Source organism: Musa acuminata, chromosome BXJ1-2 (assembly GCF_036884655.1).
Source record: "Musa acuminata AAA Group cultivar baxijiao chromosome BXJ1-2, Cavendish_Baxijiao_AAA, whole genome shotgun sequence".
NCBI lineage: Eukaryota > Viridiplantae > Streptophyta > Magnoliopsida > Zingiberales > Musaceae > Musa > Musa acuminata.
Window position 1 is genome coordinate 19,317,114 of NC_088328.1, and position 21,504 is coordinate 19,338,617.

General features: G+C 35.0%; 1 protein-coding gene across 2 annotated transcripts; it reads right to left on the reverse strand.

The window, feature by feature from the left end:
- Positions 1-2,905: 2,905 nt before the first annotated feature.
- Positions 2,906-11,820, reverse strand: LOC103969937 (U1 small nuclear ribonucleoprotein A). 2 transcript variants are annotated; one of them, XM_009383579.3, is made up of 5 exons: positions 11,584-11,820; positions 9,846-10,018; positions 4,228-4,321; positions 3,597-3,688; positions 2,906-3,403 (listed from the first exon to the last, which is right to left on the reverse strand). In XM_009383579.3, the coding sequence occupies exons 1-5, from the start codon at positions 11,684-11,686 to the stop codon at positions 3,110-3,112; spliced, it is 756 nt and encodes a 251-aa protein (XP_009381854.2). In that variant the 5' UTR covers positions 11,687-11,820; the 3' UTR covers positions 2,906-3,109. The 2 variants fall into 2 exon arrangements, with proteins under 2 accessions (XP_009381854.2, XP_009381848.2); XM_009383573.3 differs by having other exon boundaries at positions 3,597-3,691; positions 11,584-11,819.
- Between the last annotated feature and the right edge of the window lie 9,684 nt (positions 11,821-21,504).

A 21,504-nucleotide genomic window follows, 5' to 3' on the forward strand; every position in this document is an offset into this window, starting at 1 on the left:
GATCGTTGTGGGTTTCACGAAATATTTGATTGCGTTGGTTTGTGGATGTCGGTTACCGGGTTCTTCTTTTGCTGTCCTGATCTTCTTGGTGGTCGCCACCGAGAACCAAAGGTGTTTGTTCAAGAAAGCATGAGGTTGATTTGATGGCCTTGTATGGTTAAGTTGCCAACCAGTAACAGCACCAGATTGGAATTTTGAAGCTTTGTATAGTTGAGGTAGAATTTGGTAGGAGGATGAAGGCGTCGACCCTCTCACCTCATCATTAGTCACGGAACCTTAAATCAAATATTAGCTCCATATAATATGATTTGCAGTGCCCACAAAGACTATATGAAGAATTATCAAAACCAGTAAACAGATATAAAAGAACATTCTAATTTGATCAATAGTACATAATGATGATTAGCTGACTGCAGCAGAATTTTTCGCCAAATTACATGTTGTGATGTGACCCAAAGATATCCTGATTTGTTACTGATAAGAAGATTGGCTTCTGCTGGAGACAGCAGTTTGCATTTGTGGGAACTGTTGGAATATTGTATTTGTGATCGATTCGTTGGTGTTCTACCTTTGATCTGGGCATCTTTCTGTGGTATGGTTTTGTGGGCATGGTAGAGTGCATATTTTTCTATTGATGCCAAGACTCCGGTAGATCTCCGAGCTAAAAAGCAAGAGACGAAAAATGTTGTTTTAATTTAAACATTTTTCTTCAGGAAGCTATGGAGCGTAAATATGCATCTGCAACTATTTATACAATATCTGCCAATGAGGTTAGTCTTGCAGCAAATCTGTTCTTGGGCAAAAGAATAGTCTTTATTCAGTTCCAAAGTGAACTTTCATGAGCGGGAGAGATTGAGCTCTCCTCTGTAGCGATCGAACTTCCCATTAGAGAGGTTGCCTATCCCTCTCGAGATGCATTCGAGTGAACGTACAACATTGCAGAACAAAGAGGAGTCCAATGGAACGATTTTTAAGGCAAGTTCTTAGGTAAGTCCGCTCCATTTTTGATCCTGAAGAATGGTCTATCTAAGTAATGGGGGCTGGCTGTCGGATTCTTTTGCTTTAGGTTTCATAGTGAAGAAATGATGATGGGACTTCAGTGGGAGGCTCAGTGTTTCTGCGATGCTAGGCTTTAACACTGATTCGATAGAAATCATCATCTTCTGGGAGAGGATGGTGGAGGCTCCCGTGTGAGTGCAAATATTTAGGCATTTTGATTCAATTATAGCAGCCGAGATTGATGTCCCAGATTGCAACAATGATTGGGAAATCATTGAAATCCCATGAGGTTCTGCTTAATGGAGAAGTGTGAGATTAAAAGGGATCAAGAAAGAAAAAGCTCGAGAAAGAGCAAGCTAAAATTAGCTATATTCTGGAGGTTGAAAATGAGAATGTCTCTATAGGTCGTAGGTTAAAAGTGCTTTGCAGACTCTAGAGGAGGGTGGGTGGATCCAGGTTAGGATTCTATTTTGTTTCGAATGGAAGTGGGTAACTAAAAAAAAAAGACAGATATGAGGGGACTTATCCTTCGGCATTGTAGGGTTTGTGGATCGATTTTATCGACTGCTAAGGATAGTCTTTGGTCATGTCCTTTCTCTAAATTTTCTCAGGATGAGAAATAGAAAAATTTGCATGTAACACTCGTTATAGGGAGATTGTGGTAGAGGGAGAGGGAAAATTTTGAATATAGCACTTGTTATATAGAGAGTTTCTCATTCGAGGTTTTCTTCGTTGAAACCCCTGAGATATAAACAATAGAGACAAAGGCAAGAAATGATATCCTTTTCAAGTTTTGGTGGATTTTGCAATAGATTAGGAATGCTAAGTCCCATGGAGGAAGGGATGAATACCCACAAAAGACCTAAACTCAAAAATAAAAAAAGAAAAATATTATAGGGAAATATTGAAAAAGGTGAATCTCATTAATCTGTATACCTAAACGATAAGCAAACGTAATCAGCTCTTTTAATCTGTGGAGGGGCTTGTGATGGTGAATCTCATCACTCACACGTCCACATGCCGTCATTCGACATGTGACAGAGAAACATAAGTTATAAGAGCTACAAAGATTCAAATTCTTCCTTCGTCGAATTAAGTCGTGAGTTGTTCAAATCTTTTATTTTTTTGTTTGAATAGTTTTGTATCAAATTGCTGAATGGGCACTTAAGACGTAGACAAAAGATCGACTTTTGGCACCTTTCAGTAGCCGTCACAAGATTTTATCCAGAGGAAGGTGGGTTGATCCAGGTTAGGATTCCATTCTGTTTCGAATGAAGTCTTATGTAGCGTAACTCAGAAAAAGATGATATGAGGGGATTTATCCTTCGACATTGTAGGGCTCGTGGAGAGATTTTATCGATCGCTAAGGGTAGTTTTTGGTCATGTCCTTTCTAAACTTTCTCGAGACGAGAAGGAGAAAAATTCGCATGTAACACTTGTGGGAGATTGTGGTAGAGGGAGAGGGAAAATTTTTAATATAGCATTTGTTATATGGAGGGTTTCTAATTCGAGGTTTTTTTCGTCGAAACCCTTGAGATATAAACAATAGAGACATGCAAGAAATGATATCCACAAAAGATCAAAACTCAAAAATAAAAAAGAAAAAGATTGCAGAAAAATATTGAAAAAGGTGAATCTCATTGATACGTATACTCAAGGATAAGCAAATATAATAAGCTCTTTTAAAATGTAGAGGGGCTTGTGATGGTGAATCTCATTACTCGCCGTCAGCAGGCCATCATTTGACAGTTGGAGAAATATAGGTTATAAGAGCTACAAAGATTCAAATTCTTCCTTCGTCGAGTTAAGGCTTGTTCAAATTTTTTTTTTTTTTTGTTTGAATAGTTTTGTATCAAATCGCTGAATCGGCACTTAAGACGCAGACAAAAGAGCGACTTTTGGCACCTTTCAGCAGCCATCACAAGATTGTTTCAGAAGATCGGTTTACACACACATTCTCCAGCACCCTTCTGACAAACGGAAACAGCCATACGATTAAAACCATTCAATGAGGAAAGCCCCATCGGCCATTGAAAAAACATGGGTCTCGTAAACATGAGAGGCCAAAATTTACTTTTTACTCCCAACAGTTCGGCCACCCACCCACCCCCTACTTCTTAGCATATGTGATGAGCATAGGATTCTGTTGGGTGATCTTGAAACCCTGGAGCCCTTGCATGGCAACTGTAGATTGCATCTCATCCCCGTATTCCACGAAGGCAATCCCGGGCTTTGCCTCCACCATCCGGACTTCCTTGAAACCAGCGTACTGGCAGAAAAGCATCTGCAGCATCATCGGAGTCGTCTCGTGTGGAAGATTCTGGATGAAGAGTATTTTGTTCGGCAAGGCTGGTGCCTCTGGCAGCATAGACTTAGACCCTCCACCGTAAGGCAACTGAGACAGCTGTAAAATTTTGTTTCCCAAAGACCAAAAGATGATGAGATGACAGGACCAAAACTAAAAAAAAAACAAATCGGAAAGAAACACTAAGAGAATCACTTGACGATGGTAACGCTACGTGACTGGATCCGTGAAATAAGATTATGTAAGAGGATATGATTAGGAGAAAAAAAGGGAATCCAGATGAGATGCTTACTGGTGGTACAGCTCCAAAGGCACCAGAATAAGCAGAATTCAAGCCCGTCCCAGCTTGATTTGCATCATGGTGCTGCTCCCGCTTCTTTCTTTCTGCTGCATCACATAAAACCCACATAAATTTAGTCTTATTTATCTTGAATCTTTAGTTCAATCAAAATGCTGAAATGCCAATTGTCAGACAGCACACATAATCTTATTTATGTGTGTTGTCTGACTATATATATATACTACAAGTCTGTAATTACATTTTTTACAAGTGTTGCTTGCATACACACTAGTGCACACAAATGCACATTAATGCGCGCACATGCACAAAACCATGCAGATACAAATACGTACCTATATATTGTTATACAAATATGTTCAAATATATGAATATAGATGCACGTTAGTGTGTTCACATGCATCTATACATACATGTGAGTGCATGTGATACCAATGCTCTAAAAACATTTAGAGAGGGCTCCCAGTAACCACACATGATATTCCACTTTCAAATATTATTTGAAAACCTAAATTAGTAATGTAGCACCGTAAAAAAAAAAAAGTCATCAAATCAATTACGATAGGATCATTGGCTGCTGACACAGAAGAATGAAATTAAGGAAAAGAAGTAAGATTAATCTCACCTCTTTCATCATGCCTTTTTCGTCTTTCTCGTGGGACAAAAGTCCCATCAGCCTTTGCAATTATGTCTGACTTGGTCTTTGCATACTGAATTCTCTGAATCCTCAGAAGAAGCATGTCATTTGCAAATGTGAGAAGCAAAGATCCAATTGTGTCATAAAAAATGCGGGGTCCAAAGCTAATTGTACCTATGGCTTCAATTCATGCACATAACACTAAGTACTCAAACAAACACAATATATAAATCATGCCACCAAACAATTCTTGTTCCGACATTTGTACTAATGAGCAAGACAAAAGAATATCTTATATAGGCTAAAGATATAATTCTTTTGAAGACATGATTCTGAAAGGTTCAAGAAAATTTCTGCTTCTAAAAGCTTCACATTCCTTTGGAAGAACCCAAATTAACCGAAATATTCTTCAAATGCATCACAATCAATTGCCACGTGCAAAATTCTGTCGATAAAATCCCACATACTGGTGCTGTACCAGTAAAATTCTGAGAGGTCACATATCATCAGCTATCAAACTACTATAAAAGCAGTATCACAGAAAGATCAGTGATGTAATAATACACACGGCCAGGTACCACATTCATGATCATAATACTAGATTGAATAAGGCTTGTATTTGGTGAATGGCCGCTTACTATAGTACAGTAGTAATTATCACCTATTGATTGCTGATCCTCAAGGATGCAACCAAGCAAATATAGCTTTGCACATACATTTCATACTATTATCATGAATGGGTAGGCACAAAAGGAGTAGCCATGTGAACAAGGATCACATCATCAGCTATCAAACTAATATAAAAGCAGTATCGCAGAAAAAGATGAGGGATGTAATATAAATTATGAGAGGTCACATATCATCAGCTATCAAACTACTATAAAAGCAGTATCACAAAAAGATCAGTGATGTAATACACACGGGCAGGTACCACATTCATGATCATAATACTAGATTGAATAAGGCTTGTATTTGGTGAATGGCTGCTAACTATAGTACAGTAGTAATTGCACATGATCACCTATTGATTGCTGATCCTCAAGGATGCAACCAAGCAAATATAGCTTTGCACATACATTTCATACTATTATCATGAATGGGTAGGCACAAAAGGAGTAGCCATGTGAACAAGGATCACATCATCAGCTATCAAACTAATATAAAAGCAGTATTGCAGAAAAAGATGAGGGATGTAATATAAATTATGAGAGGTCACATATCATCAGCTATCAAACTACTATAAAAGCAGTATCACAGAAAGATCAGTGATGTAATAATACACACGGCCAGGTACCACATTCATGATCATAATACTAGATTGAATAAGGCTTGTATTTGGTGAATGGCCGCTTACTATAGTACAGTAGTAATTATCACCTATTGATTGCTGATCCTCAAGGATGCAACCAAGCAAATATAGCTTTGCACATACATTTCATACTATTATCATGAATGGGTAGGCACAAAAGGAGTAGCCATGTGAACAAGGATCACATCATCAGCTATCAAACTAATATAAAAGCAGTATCGCAGAAAAAGATGAGGGATGTAATATAAATTATGAGAGGTCACATATCATCAGCTATCAAACTACTATAAAAGCAGTATCACAAAAAGATCAGTGATGTAATACACACGGGCAGGTACCACATTCATGATCATAATACTAGATTGAATAAGGCTTGTATTTGGTGAATGGCTGCTAACTATAGTACAGTAGTAATTGCACATGATCACCTATTGATTGCTGATCCTCAAGGATGCAACCAAGCAAATATAGCTTTGCACATACATTTCATACTATTATCATGAATGGGTAGGCACAAAAGGAGTAGCCATGTGAACAAGGATCCTAGCCAAAGGTTCATACATCTGCAACCTTACTACTATGAAGATTCAAGACTGAGATCAAGAGAATGAACCAATCATCAATTGACAATCTCTCATTATTTATAGCAAGTTCATTTACAACAAATAGAAAATACGTGTTGTCCCTAAACTTTTAAGATTGCTAATTGAAATTTCATGGCTCAGCTACAAAGATAGATGTGTTCAACTATATATGTGCTAAGAAATCTCATTCCACCTCTCATGCTGCTTAAGGAGCCAGAGCCACTCGACGGATTAATGGTACAGTTCAGTAATTTCAATCATATTATACAGTTAAAAAAAGAACCCTTAACATTCTTGGACTATAATACTAGAAGACATTAAATACCTTTCCAAAGGAAATAAACATCACTTGTCAACACACCTTTTTCCTGTCTAATCATCAAATGTCAATTAAAAACTAGCTTCATTTAAAAACCACCTAAATTGTCAGAAGTTTCAATTTAGTTGGTTTCATAACCATCCATTTAACTTCATATTGCAATTATTAACATTAAATTTTGATGCAGAAATCCTTACCACCTAGTTAACCATATAGGATAATTATATTGGAATACCTCTAGACATAATGAACTTAATTCAAAAATCTAACAATTTTTCATATGGGGTAAAGAAAAATTGTCAGTTCCTTCTTTTGCTGCCACCTAACCATCAAGCATGAAGCAAAAAGAAAAGCTTATTTTATAAAATAGCCTTCATCCAAGTTAACCATATCATATGGTTTGTAGCCCACCCATGTGCGCTCATGTGTATTTTCTACAAGTTCATTTACAACATCACTGTTCTCATTCGGAACACCATCTTCCAACTCTCTTGCTGGTACACTTCCTCAACCACCTATTCTCCTCATAGTACCCTCTTCTCTCCCTCTTTTCCTCTGGTCTGGATAGTACCAACTACCAACTACCAACCCATATCGGGTGTTGATAAGTCATTCCATACCAAAACCATACCAATCCGACCACCGATCAATATCAGCATCAACAAATACTAAACCTTGATAAGCTCCACCTGGAGCCAAAATTGACTTTCTGGCCTAGCCAGCTATGAAAATTAATCACCCAAATCTGTATAAGCATTTTACAGATAGTTTATCTCATCATGTTTACTTGATATATATAGTTTATTTTCAACAATAAATGATCAGCGTAAGGCAAACTATATTTTAGTTATCTACATTAGAAATGCATTGTTTGTCATTTTCCCATGTGAATTCTTTTACTACTTGTGAAGCATGGACACGAGTACAAACAAGGGAGATAAAAACATTATAAGAATTCAATATCCTAATACCACTGGAGGATTGTCATATCAGTTGACATAGGTTTCACATACCATTCCAAAAAGGTAATGTCACACTTTCTGCTGAATCATGCTATGGTGCCAACACATTAATAACCTAATTTTTGCCAATATGCTGCCTGAAATAGGAGCATGTTGATTGGCAGACAATCCATGGTACAATGAATCTTTGAAAAACTATCGACAACATAACTTGGGTGCTACAGGTATTCAATATGCATAATCTATATAGAACTACAGAACTATGTTTGAAGATACCTTTCCTGAAATTTAGGCAACATATGACCAGCATCTCTGATGAGAACAATAACTAAGCATTCATGCTAATAACAACCATTCAAAGGATATTTAGACAAAACAAATACAGAAAGCACTAAGAAGATTGTTCACATTTTTAGAGTCAAGCCCAAATAGATGCAAATCACTAACATTCATCCTTTGTGGATGATATATGCTTCATAGCTACATTGTGTACATCAAAGACCGTAGACCATTTGTGTCTAAAATATCTGACCAAGGGGAACATCAAAGAGCGTATATACATGTTTTGAATATCAACTGTATACACATGACAGACTCCATAAGCATTTTGATGTGTTTATTCTTCATAGTTGTGGTCTAAAGCATCTTATGCCCTTAAACAATATTGCAAGTTTAATATACGAAACATGCAAATTTTTCCCCTACCAGTGCAGCATAACTTAGCATATTAAGAACAACCTATTATTAACCTAGGGGTTCTTTTGTAGGCAGAGGATGAGCATTAGGGTCACCTTAAGGTTGTCTCTCTGCAACCTAGACAACTAAAATTTGAGTCATGCAGGAGCTTGAATAAATTGACTAATCCTAAACCCTGTATTGGCGGGCACCTCATGCGCTGGGCCATCTTCTTTAGATATTTATCCAAACAACACTAGAAATATACAAATCTCTGCCATCCTTGTGTAGCATAACATTTAACACTATTCACAAAAGTATGTGTTGAAATTTGTTTGTTTGAAACTTGGGAACTATCATAAACAATTTCATGGATCCTTAATCACCAATCATAACAGAACAATACAGGTAATCTTGTGTTGTAACCAGTGTTAAAAATTCGTTCCTACCATTATTTATAACAACTTCTGTACCGGATAACCACAGTGTTGAAGGAAAACTCAGGTCTTGATCTAAAAATGCAATGGTCGTCCCACCTTGTCTCTTTACCAACATCAAGCATCCCCTTTTAATAAAAGACCTAGTCAAATTTATGACATACACTACGTTAACATCCTTGTGATACTAGGCTTCTATTTTTACTAGACTATTGAGAGTAAAAAAGAAGCATTTAACCACCAACTATAATTAAGTAATAAATAGCCATAGTACTCTTGGTCCAATAGCACAAATGAGAAACATCATCTTTCAAACAATAATCTCATACGATTTGCCATTCCAGCATCATATTCAAGCACGATTTACTATGACCATACAGAGAATGGCAGCATGTAAGACTATTTAAAAGGTCAAAGCTTGTGTCCTAATTTTTTAATGCAAAAAAATTCAAATTCCAATAGTGACAGCTTTTCAAAAGAACTCATCGAATTCAACATAGATATTAGGAACCAGACTATCCTTTTCCTTCCATATGAGCATATTTATTACATCTTACATTTCACTACTGCTTTTGTGATGTTTATCCTTGCAAATTTCAACCTTTTTATTCTAATGATACAAGTTAGACAGGAGACTGACTCAACAGAGATACTTCTCTTGGTCAGTAGTATCTTTTAGACTGTTTGGTACTATATGTATATGATAATGAATACAACAAGATTACATCAACGATGATTTAAAATCTTATATTTAAAGTTTCACATGGATAATTTTCGCACAACAGCAACAAGCAGCCATAAAATGCCTAAATAACAAGCCATACTGTCAACTGTGCTACTCTGGAATTATGAAAGCAACCCTCTCTTTTTATGAAACTAATCGCAAGAACCAGAAAAAATAAACAAAAATTGCATTCGAACATCAATTATGCCTTTGCCCCAGCTGATATATCATGATTATGTATGCCATGTAATAACCAAACCGAGAGCCTCCCATAGGTTTATAACCCATACCATCCATCTATAAAAGCAGGTCTACAGCAAAATATGATCAAACAAGAAACAACCAAAAACCACAAAAGTTGAATCATCATTCTAGAAATTATCATACATGGTTCATTATATGTTGAGAAATATTATTCAAGGTTTCTAATCCACAACATATATTCAAATCAGTATTCATTCTAAACATTTTCATAAATTGGTTCAAAATGTTGCAGAAATCTTCTCCCATGTGCAAGTGACAAGAAATACCAAATAGAGGCTCAAAATTCAGACAAGTTACCTTATATATGCAACTAATAAGCATTAAAAGCTTACCATAGGCTTGTCATAGAATGGAAATCCTTGCATCCGTTTAAGTGCCTCAGTTGCTGATTGAACATCCTCAAAAACTACCCATGCTTGGCCCTTGTGTTTCAGTGTCTTAAAAGCTAGAACTTCTAATATCTTCCCGAATTGGGAGAAAACAGCATGCAGGGACTTCTTCAGTTCTAGTAATGGATAAGCAAATATATTAGCTCTGAGTAATCAGCTGCTGTAACTAAAATAAAAAATAAAAAAATAGAAAGGACAAACAGATTTACATCTGCAGGCTTGCTAAAAGTATGCATGGGAAACATCAAATATGTGACAAAAAAGCTAAGATATATAATTTTTGGGCTATTTGAAAGAGCATACTAACACAGGAAACATCATATATGTAGTCAAAAACCTAAGCTACATAATCTTTGATGCCATGTGAACATGCATATTGATCAGGAAACATCATACATGTAGTGAAAAACCATGTGAACAAACATATTAATATGGGAACCATCATACAAGTAGCAAAAAGGCTATGCTAAATAATCTTTGGTGCCATGTGAACAAGCATATCAACATTTGCTTGCTGGTTTCTTTTTTTTTGCTGGCTTCTTTTCGATGCTCCCTATAACACTATCAATATCACTCGAGAATACAAACCGGTGCTTCTAATTCATTTTCACGCATAAACATTGCTGATATTGCATTCCTTCAATATACGTGCATTGAATTATACAGACAGTTCCCAGTTTAACATCATCTGCAGTCTACCTATGGTGAGTACTTATAGTTGCTCAGTAACCAGAGGAACTTTATGATTCCAAGAAGAATACAGTCAAATGCAACACCAACACCGATGAACCCCAAGATTAAATAGAAGTAATTTGTAATATCAACATCACAAAATGCATATACGAGGACAGGAAACGAACATAAAGGCAAGCCTCTGATATTTATCAAATCAAAAAAGATATCACAGGATGGGAACAAAGATAGGTACTGAATCAAAAAAGAACAAGGAGGATTTTGGCTCACTATGATCATAATTTGACTGACTGGCTCGAAGCAGGTATAGGGTTAAGAGGAAAAGCAACGACTCATCTTGACGAATACACATCGTAGGCTTCAAGCATAAAAAACAAGACCCAAAATTTCTACGCATCTTAGAGAAAGAACTCATCAAAGACTCGAGAAATAAGAAAAAGAAACAAATTAAAGTTGAAGAAATAAAAGAAGACGGGTTCCGGCTCACTCTGGTTGTAAGTGTTGGAACGGCAGTGATCTAGGTTAAGAGGACAAGATTGAACCCAACTTAATGAACAAACACCGAAGGTCCCATGCATCGGAAGCAAGATCCGTGCAAACCTATCGAAGCCCAAGCATTCTTTCTAGGGTTTACAAGGAAAAGCAGAAACGAATAGCAAGAACTCGTCAAAAACCCAAGAAAGAACGAAGAGAACATGGTAAACAACGACTCGTCTTTCCAAGGTTAAAGGAAAAGAATAAGAACGCAGCAGAACTCAAGAAAGAATACGAAAGAAAGAACGAAGTGCAGCGGGCAAGCAAGAACTTATCTATCTAGGGTTTATGAAAGGGGGAAAAAACAAAGAAATGCAGCATCGAGAAAGAATGAAGAGAACAGGACAAGAAAGAACTCCCGCTCATAGGGTTCACGAAGAAGAAAAGAAGGGCAAGAACGCGTCAAAGACTCTGGAACGAACAAGAAAGCAATGAGCGCAGGGAGAGGGCTCACCGTCGAGCTTGATCTTCTCGTTGAGGTTGTTAATGTAGATAGTCATGTTGGGTGGAATCGCCGGAGCGTCCCCGCCACCGCCACCGCCACCATCGTTGCTCATCCCTCCCACTCTCCCACTGTGTCAATCGAGATTCGAGGGAAATCAGAGAGGCAAGCGGTGAACCGAGCGAGTTAACCGGAGCCGTCGTTGGAGCTGCGCCACCTCGGACGTGGTAAGAGAGACGATTCCACATCAATTCGACTTTGATGCTGCGACGGTACTGATTATGATCATGTGATGATCAAATCAGGAGAGTGATCAATTTCAACCGGACCGTTAAAATGATATCGGAGGGTTCCGATTTATTTGTCAAATATTTTATGTATAACGATCCCAAAATAAAGCATTCTTCCACTTTCTATCGTGACGCCGGCTTAGTAAATAGTACTAAACATGTCTAGGCTAATAAATAAATATAAAATTGATGGATTGTAACATCATCCATATGCTACTACATAATATATGTATGATTAACGTAGAATGTCATATTTTAAAATTTTATTATTGTTATCACTAATAAGATAGTAAAAATAAAAAATCTTAAAATTAATTATAATATCTAAACATGACGTTTTGACACACACACACACACACACATATATATATATATATATATATATATATATATATATATATATAATCTAAATAAAAATATAAAAAAAATATGTTCAAAATTTATATATACAAAAATGCTGATAGATCATCATCCATATTTGTGTTGGTCTACGCTTACACATACTCATTTCCCTATCTAATCACTTGGGTGGATTTTAGTATCATTACTCGTAAAATAGTATCTATAATAAGTAATTACTTAATAAGTCTTTATAACTTTATTTATGTGAGCATGCATCGTCACATATGCACAATATTTTAAAATCATAGGTATAAGACATTTAATGGTAAATATCTCATATAATAATTTTTTTTAGCAAGTATAACCCTACAACATAGTATAACATAAAATTATAATTTAAAATACTCATATGCATACATAGGAAGCATAACAAATTCATAAACTTCGATATCTTATATTATAATATATACATATATTTTCACACCATACGTTATAATATATATATATATATATCTTATATTATAATATATACATGTACTTTCATATCATATGTTATAATTTATATGTGCATTCCCACACTGAACGTTATAATATATACACGTGCTCTCATATTGTATATTATAATACATACATGTATTCTCACATTGCACGTTATAATACATGTGTACTCTCATGTAACACATCATAATATATATGTTCATTCTCATATTGTATGTTATAATATATATTTGATTATATATTTTTATACCTACAAAATATATATATTCACGTTTAACTCATGACAATCATATCATTTGCACATTATCGTATATCCATGCATAAAAGATATTTTTATCATAATTTATATATTTTTATGCTTACAAAATACACACATGCATATTTATCTGATGACAATCATATCATTCGCATATGATCATATATGTATATATACAAGATATTTTTATTACAATTCATATGTTTTTATGATTACAAAATACAAACACTCATGACGAGCTCATGATGATTTAATCATTAGAAATATACTTTTCAAAATATATTATGTGCACGATAATTTATACGATCAATATTTTACAGTAAATTAAATTTATACATATCTAATTTAACTCAAAAATGAAGATCTTAGTGAAATAATATATTCCTTAATGATTGAGTATACTAAAGAACAGTAAATTTTCTCCAACTCTTAGGATTAGATTTTTTTGAGACTAAGAGAATAACTTGGGATCTATCGTTCAATACCATTATACCTCATATTAAATCTCCTTCTTTTTCTGCCTATTTTTATTTTCTTCCTTTCTTTCTTTCTTCCTTCTTCGCGGGTCTCTCTCTTTCCTTCAGTGACTCCTTTTATTATGTTCTTTTTTCTCATCTCTTCTTCTTCCTCCCTTCTCCTTTTTCTCTATTCTTTCCCTTTTTGCCTTCTTCCCTATTCTTCTCTTCTCCCCGACAGTCGTTGCCTTCTCTTCTCTTCTCTTCTCTTCTCCTCCTCCTCTTTCTCTCTTCTTTTTCTCTCTTTCCTTCTTCTCTATTCTTCCCTTCTCCCCCACAACCGCAGCTCCCTTCTCTTCTCTTCTCCTCCTCTTTCTCTCTTCTCTTCCTCTCTTTCCTTCTTCTCTATTTTTCCCTTCTCTCCAATAGTCACAGCCCCCTTCTCTTCTGTTATCCTCCTCCCCTTTCTCCCTTCTTTTTCTCTCTTTCCTTCTTCTCTATTCTTCCCTTCTCCCCCACAGCAACGGCCCTTCTCTTCCTTTCCTCCTCTCCTTTCTCCTTTCTCCCTTCTCTTCCACCGATGCAACCTCTTCCTTCTCTTCCACCAGTGAAGCCTCTCCCTTCTCTTCCACCGACGCAGCCTTCTTCCTTTCTTTTCCACCCACACAGCCTTTTCCTTTCCCTCTTTCCTTTTTCTTTTCTTCCCTTTCCTTCTTCTCCCTTCTCCCTTTTCTTCCACCACTACAGCCTCTCCCCTTCTCTCCTTCATCCCTTCTCTTCTTCCCTTTCTTTTTCTCCATTTTCTTTTTCTCCCTTATCTTCCACCGACGCAGCCTCTTTTTTCCTCGTGAGGAAGATAGAGGGTATATCTATTGGAGGCGATGGGAAGAAAGCTCCATTTATTTATTTATTTTATTTCGTAGCTTTTGTAATTTAGTTATTGTAATATCTATATTTATAAATAAGTCTTTAGAAATATAAAAACATTATATTCTTTCTTCTAAATAAAAAATTTAGTCTCGTGAACTTCATGTATTTAATCTGAAAAATAATCAAGATTGATATATCTACGTAACATTAATCACATCACATATGACTTTATGTTTTAAAATTAATATAAAAACTTAAGACATTATTCATTCTATACTAAATATTAAGATAACTTAACCTTGTATACAAGTTTGCAAGTACACTTTGACTTATTATACTATACTTAATATAAATGTTAATACTTATGCATACTTAACTGATATTATATAGAACATGAGAATGATATTTTTCGAAAGTATATACTTAAAATTTTAAAACTAAAAATACAAACTTATTATTTATCATATTTATGAAGCGTAGACATTACAAATCATATCATAAAGTGAGGGTAACATATATATATATATATATATATATATATATATATATATATATATTGTTTGTACTTCTATTGGTATACTATTTATAATTTAATATATGTAAGATATCCTCCCCTCCTAATAAAAAAATTATCCTCAAATTTTTTATTTGAATAGCTTTAGGTATTTCTCTTATATCTCTTCTTCTCTTTCCCAAGTTACTTCCTCCATTGCTTGATTCCTCTGTAACACTTTGACTAAAGCAATCTTCTTATTACTTAGTTTTCTCTTTTCTATTAAGAACATGCACAACTCATTCCTCATATGTTAAATTTTTATTCAATTCTATTAGTTATTCTTTCAAGACATTAGAAGGATCTAAATTATACTTCCTCAATATTGATATATGAAATATATTATGTAACTTTACTAATGTAGGAGGTAAGGCTAGTGTAAACCACATCACCAATTTGGTTAAGAATTTCATATGATCCTATATATCATGGATTTAGCTTATCTTTCTTTTCAAATCTCATAACTCATTTCATTAGTTCGACAGAATAGTTTATCATCTATTTTAAATTTCAAAGGTCTTCTCCTATTATCGATATAACATTTCTATTTACTTTGTGTTGCTTTCATTCTTTGAAGAATCTTTTATGTTGCTTATATTGTTTTTCTCATTAAATCTAACCCTAAATATTTTTTTTCACTTGTCTCATCCCAATGAATAGGTGATCTGCACTTTTTGCCATATAATGCATCAAATGATATCAAAGTACTTGCTGATTTCTGATGTTCGATTTTGATTTATTGACATATGAAACACTTCTCAACAAATTAAATTATATCTCTCTTCATTTCTAACTATAAGTAGTGCTCTTTTATATCCCTGTATATCTCGGTTGTTTCAAGATGCATTGAGTTTATAAATGAATATGCCTCTATTAAAATTTCTTGCTTTAGGCTAGGATCCTATAGTATACATAATTTACCTTGAAATCTGATTACCCCTTCATCAATATATATATATATTTTTCTATCTCAATATCAGACTTCAATTAGTTTAAGTAAGAGTCCTTCACTTATAATTCTTTAATTTTTTCTAAAAGGGTTGGCTGTAATGATAGCACTATTAATATTTCAATTAAACTTTTAAGGATTGTCTCATATTTAAATTTTTATAGTTTTTTATAGAGAGGTTTTTGAATCGTTAGTAAAGTAGCTAAATTGGTTAATTTTCTACTCAATGCTTCAGCAACTACATTTGCTTTCTCAGGATAATAATTGATCATATAATCATAATACTTTACTAACTCCAATCATCTCCTCTGTCTCATATTCAGATTCTTTTAAGTAAAAAAATATTTTAAACTTTTATGCTCCATATATATTTTGTATTTCTTCCTATAAAAATAATATCACTAAATTTTTACAATAAATATCACCACTATCAATTCTAAATCATGAGTTGGATAATTCTTCTCATAATATTTTTGTTATCTTGAGACATAAACTATAACTTTATCATTCTGTATTAAAATATATCCTAAGTTATTTTTTGATATATCACTATACATTACAAATTCGCCTGATCCCGATGGTACTATAAGAATTGGAGCTAAAATTAATCTTCTTTTTAGTTCTTATTAACTATTTTTACAAGCCTAAGTTCGTTTAGATTTAATATTATTTCTTGTCAATTATGTGAGAGGTGATATTAACTTAGATAATCTTCCCACATAAATCTATAATAACATGTCATCCTAAGTAAGCTTCTTACCTAAATTATATTAGTCAATTGAAGTCAATTACTCCTTCTACCTTAGATAGATTTACTAAGATTCTTTCCTTATATATTTTCAAGAAATATTATCTTATCTGACCCAAAACTCATACTTACTTTCAGTAATACTTAAAGGCTCTACATGCTCTTTATAAGTATTTTAAAATGTTATCAATAGAAATTATCACAAGACTATCTAGGTACTCTGTTCATTAAATCCATAAAAATTATTAATGTATTAGTTAAACTAATTGATATTATAAGAAATTCAAGATATCCATATCTAGTCTTGAAGATGGTCTTAGGAATGTCTTCCTTCTCGACTTTTAGTTGATGATATTATGATCTCAAATCAATTTTAGAAAATACTTATGCATCTTGCAATTGATCAAACAAATCATTAATTCTAGGGAGCGGGTATTCATTCTTAATAGTCATCTTATTCAACTCCCTATAGTTTATGCATAATTATATTATTCCATTATTTTCTTTATAAATAGGAAGCACACATAATTACATCTTTAACCCTTCAATTCTATCATGATTATTTTATAAGGTGATTGAGAAACATGCTCAATATCTAACATTAGATCTATGATAAATTCAATCTCTTTATCGAGTGGTAAATTAAGGTGGTCCTTTCAAAACACTTCCACAAATTCATTCACAACTAGTACATCATATATCGCTTGACTTTTTGTTCCACCCTAGTATCAATTATATTAATCAAATATTATATATTTTCTTCATATTAGTGGATCTAGATAACTTTGAAAGAGTGGTGAATCATTCTTTCTGAACCTCTCATTTAGTGATTTTAAAACACTATATCAAGTTACTATCGACATCGCCTCTTGTCCTCGGGCCTATAACTACTTTAGTTGTCGAGATTGTCTCTCCACTAACTTTGTTAATTTATTAATTACCATATCTATTTGATTGCACTGTGTAGACGCCTCTCTATCATTAGGAGTCTCCTTTCAAATATTACCAGAGCTACTAATTTGCCCTCTGATTCTTATGATATCTTGCTAATTAATCTCAAGTTGTTCACACCCTAATTGCCAAGTATAAGAGCAAAATAATGATAAAAAAATCAGTGAAACTCAATTATTAAAACTTACAAGATAGTTGAGTAGTACACCCCATGCTTTTACAGATATAGATAGTCTACAAGACTCATAACCTGAACTCTGGTACCACAACTTTGTAATACTATACTCATAGTTCTATCCATATCCTACATGCATGATTAACGTAAGATGCTACATTTCAAAATTTCATTATTGCTATCACTATAAATACAACAAAAAGTAAGAAATTTTAAAATTAAAACATGCTAATTTACTAAATAAAATGATAGGGTTTCCCATATAGATTGTTGAATCTCATATTTTGATAATAAAGTCAATTGTCATTTGGTTATCTAATCCGTATGTTGAAATAAGTGTGCAGGATTAACTATGATGGCAGTAAGACATGCAGCATGTGTTGAGCCGGAGTCAAGACCAAGATCACGTTGGGGGTTCGAGAGTTCGTCGGAAGTCCGGACGATCGTCGGAGGTTCTACAGGAACAATCCGAGAAGTCCAGGAGCTTACCAAAGAAGCTCGTCGGAACTCGCCAAGAGGATCGTCATAAGTCCAGGAGTTTGCCGGAAGTCCGCCAGAGCATCGCCGAGGGTTCGTCGGATGTTCGCCGGAAGCTCGCCGGAAGAAGCGATTGACGCACCGGAACACGATTTGTAGCATTAATGTCTTAAGTGTCGTGGTTATAGGTAGATTAAGTTAGAATTGGGAGGTGATCCCATTAACTTAATCTAGAGCCAACTAGGCCCTAAACAGACCCAAATTGGGCAGAATGTATCAGCCCATTCGGACCCAGAATTCATGACCGATGGTGGCACCGCCCAGGAGACTTGGTTTCCCAAGAATTCTCGACGGTAGTACCGACCTTGTCAAGCGGTGGTACTGCCCCAGTCAAGCGGTTGTATCGCTAGAGCTCGGTCTCTGAGCTCTGCCAAGCGGTGGTACCACCTAGATTGAGCGATAGTACCGCCTAGTGTTAGATGCCAGGTGGTAGTACCGCCCAGTTGTGGTAGTGGTACCGCCAAGACCCCGAAAATCCAGAAAATGACACTGTTGGGGCCTATATAAACCCCACCCTTTCCTGCATGAAAGGAAGCTGAAAGCTTGCATTTATTCTAAGAATTTGAGAGCTTAAAAGTGTCGTAAAAGGCTAGAAGTTCTTCTCCCTCTTTTCTTCTAAGTTTTAATTATTCAAGAGAGGAGTGGAAATCTGTAAGGGTTGTCTCATAAGCCCGTTAAAAGGAGAAAAGCTGTAAAAGGGTGGTTCACTTTCGCCTATTAAAGGAAGGCCTCTAGTGGACGTCGGTGATCTCATCGGAGGAGGAAGCCAAAAGTGGATGTAGTCAATTGACCGAACCACTCTAAATCTCGGTTTGCATTTACATTCAGCTCTCTATCTAAACTGCAAACTGCCTCCGTTGCTTTACTTCAACTATACTTTCGCTTGATCTTAAGTTGAAGAACTTTTCGAAATGGTTTTTCATCAAAAAACACTTTTATCATACAAACATCGCTTTGATCGTCGAAAGTTTTCTACTGCACTAATTCACCCCCCCCCCTCCCACTCTTAGTGCTCTTGATCCTAACAATTGGTATCAGAGCGGGGTTAACTCTTAATCGAATTAAAACCCAAGAGAGATGACATACGTCAGAAACCAAGAGGGCCACTATATTACATGTCCGCCCATGTTCAATGGGACGGACTACACCTATTGGAAGACCCGAATGAGGATTTTCCTTATTTTCATGGATTTTAAACTTTAGAATATTGTTGAAAATGGATTTTCAAAGTCTTCTCTTTCAATGAAAATTGGAATGAATTGGAGAAGAAGGCTTTCGCTCTTAATGCAAAGGCTATGAATGCCTTATTTTGTGCATTTGATAAAAATGAGTTCAATCATGTTTCAATTTGTGAAACTGCATTTGATATTTGGCATACACTCGAAGTAACTCACGAAGGCACAAGTAGAGTGAAAGAGTCAAAAATCAATCTTTTAGTACATTCTTATGAACTTTTTCGAATAAAACCAAGCGAGACCATAGATGACATGTACACCCGTTTCACGGATGTCGTCAATGATCTAAAAGGACTCGGTAAAAGTTTTTCGGATTTTGAGCTCGTCAATAAAATTATAAGATCTCTTCCAAAGAGTTGGGACCCTAAAGTCACTATTATTCAAGAGGCTAAAGATTTAAACAACTTCCCTCTTGAAGAATTAATTGGGTTATTAATGACCTACGAAATGACTTGCAAAGCTCATGAAGAGCAAGAAGACATCCTTCCAAAGAACATGAAGGATATGACACTTAGAACTCTAGAAGACCACTTGAGAGAAAACTCAAGTGATGAGGACTTTGACGATGACTTGGCACTTCTAACAAGGAAATTTAAAAAATTCATTAAAAGAAATAAATTAAAAAATGACATTAAAAATAAATTTGAATCCAAAAAGGACCAAGTTATTTGCTACGAATGCAAGAAGCCGGGACACTACAAAAGTGATTATCCCCAAGCCAAGAAGAGAACACCAAAGAAGAAGAAGCTCAAAGCAATGTGGGATGACTCAAGCGCGTCCGAAGAAGAGGAGTCCAACACCGAGCAAGTTGCTCACTACGCCCTAATGGCCATCGGAGAGGAGGTAACGAATTTAATTGATGCAGATTTATCATTTAATAAATTGTTAAATGCTTTCCATGACTAATTTGATGAATGCAAAACAATTAGTAGAAAATATAAATTATTAAAAAAGGAGCATGATATTCTTATTAGTAATTTCGATAAATTAAAAACTAAACATAATGATAGTTTAGCTCCATGTATGAAATGTCATGATCTAGAAACTCTCCAAACGGAGAACTTGCTACTTCATTAAAGTGGCAAGTCTTTGAATATGATCCTTACAAATAAGGGTCACGTTCCTAAACGAAGTGGAATTGGATTTGTGAGAAGTCCTCACCAAAATCCAACCACCTTCATTAAAGGTCTTATCTTGCATGTTTCACATCAAAGCAAATGTAACTTTTGTTGTAAATATGGACATAGAACTTATCATTGTCCATTCAAGAAAGTTAGTCCAAACAAATTAATTTGGGTTCCTAAAGGAACCATGATAAATTTCATGCAACACGACAAACAATTTAGATCAGTTTTTGAGGCACCCAAGATTAAATAGATACCTAAAAATCATCATTTTTAGAAACGTATACCATCACAAGCTAGGAGCAAGAGATTATATCTTGCTTTTTGGGTGCTCAAGGTTTTTGACTAGAGATCCAAAATGACTCATAACACTCTCTAGTTAAAATGACAAAAAGAGGATAAATAGAATCAATTACAAAATGATACTAATATACCATACGTTAATGATGCAATCTTGTATGATAAATACTTAAGTTAATCCCTCAAATTTTGAAATCTATAAACTCTTATGCATGAATTCCCCTTCACACATCCTTCGGATTTTCTGAATTCATCGGATACATTCCTTCCTCAATTTTTCCGGATCCAATTATATATCACAAGATCATGAACTTAAGTCTTGCAAGCTAAGTTTGCATATAAATTTTGTATGATGTAAGTCATGAACATATTGAAGACATATAAGCTCTATATGACATTTGAGTAGAGTATGCATTTTACAAGATTGATCATGAACGCATAAATTTTCTCATATCTTGATGTGAATTTTTACATGATTATGTAATTAGGGTTGTGTGCTTCACAAACAAACACTCCCTTCAAATTGAAAACACCCACATCAGTCCACATACCCCTGAAAGCAGTGCTCACTTCTTGTAGGCGGTGGCATCGCCGACGGTCACAGGTAGCAGGCGGTTGCACCACCCGCAACCTGCCCCTTTAAACCCGAG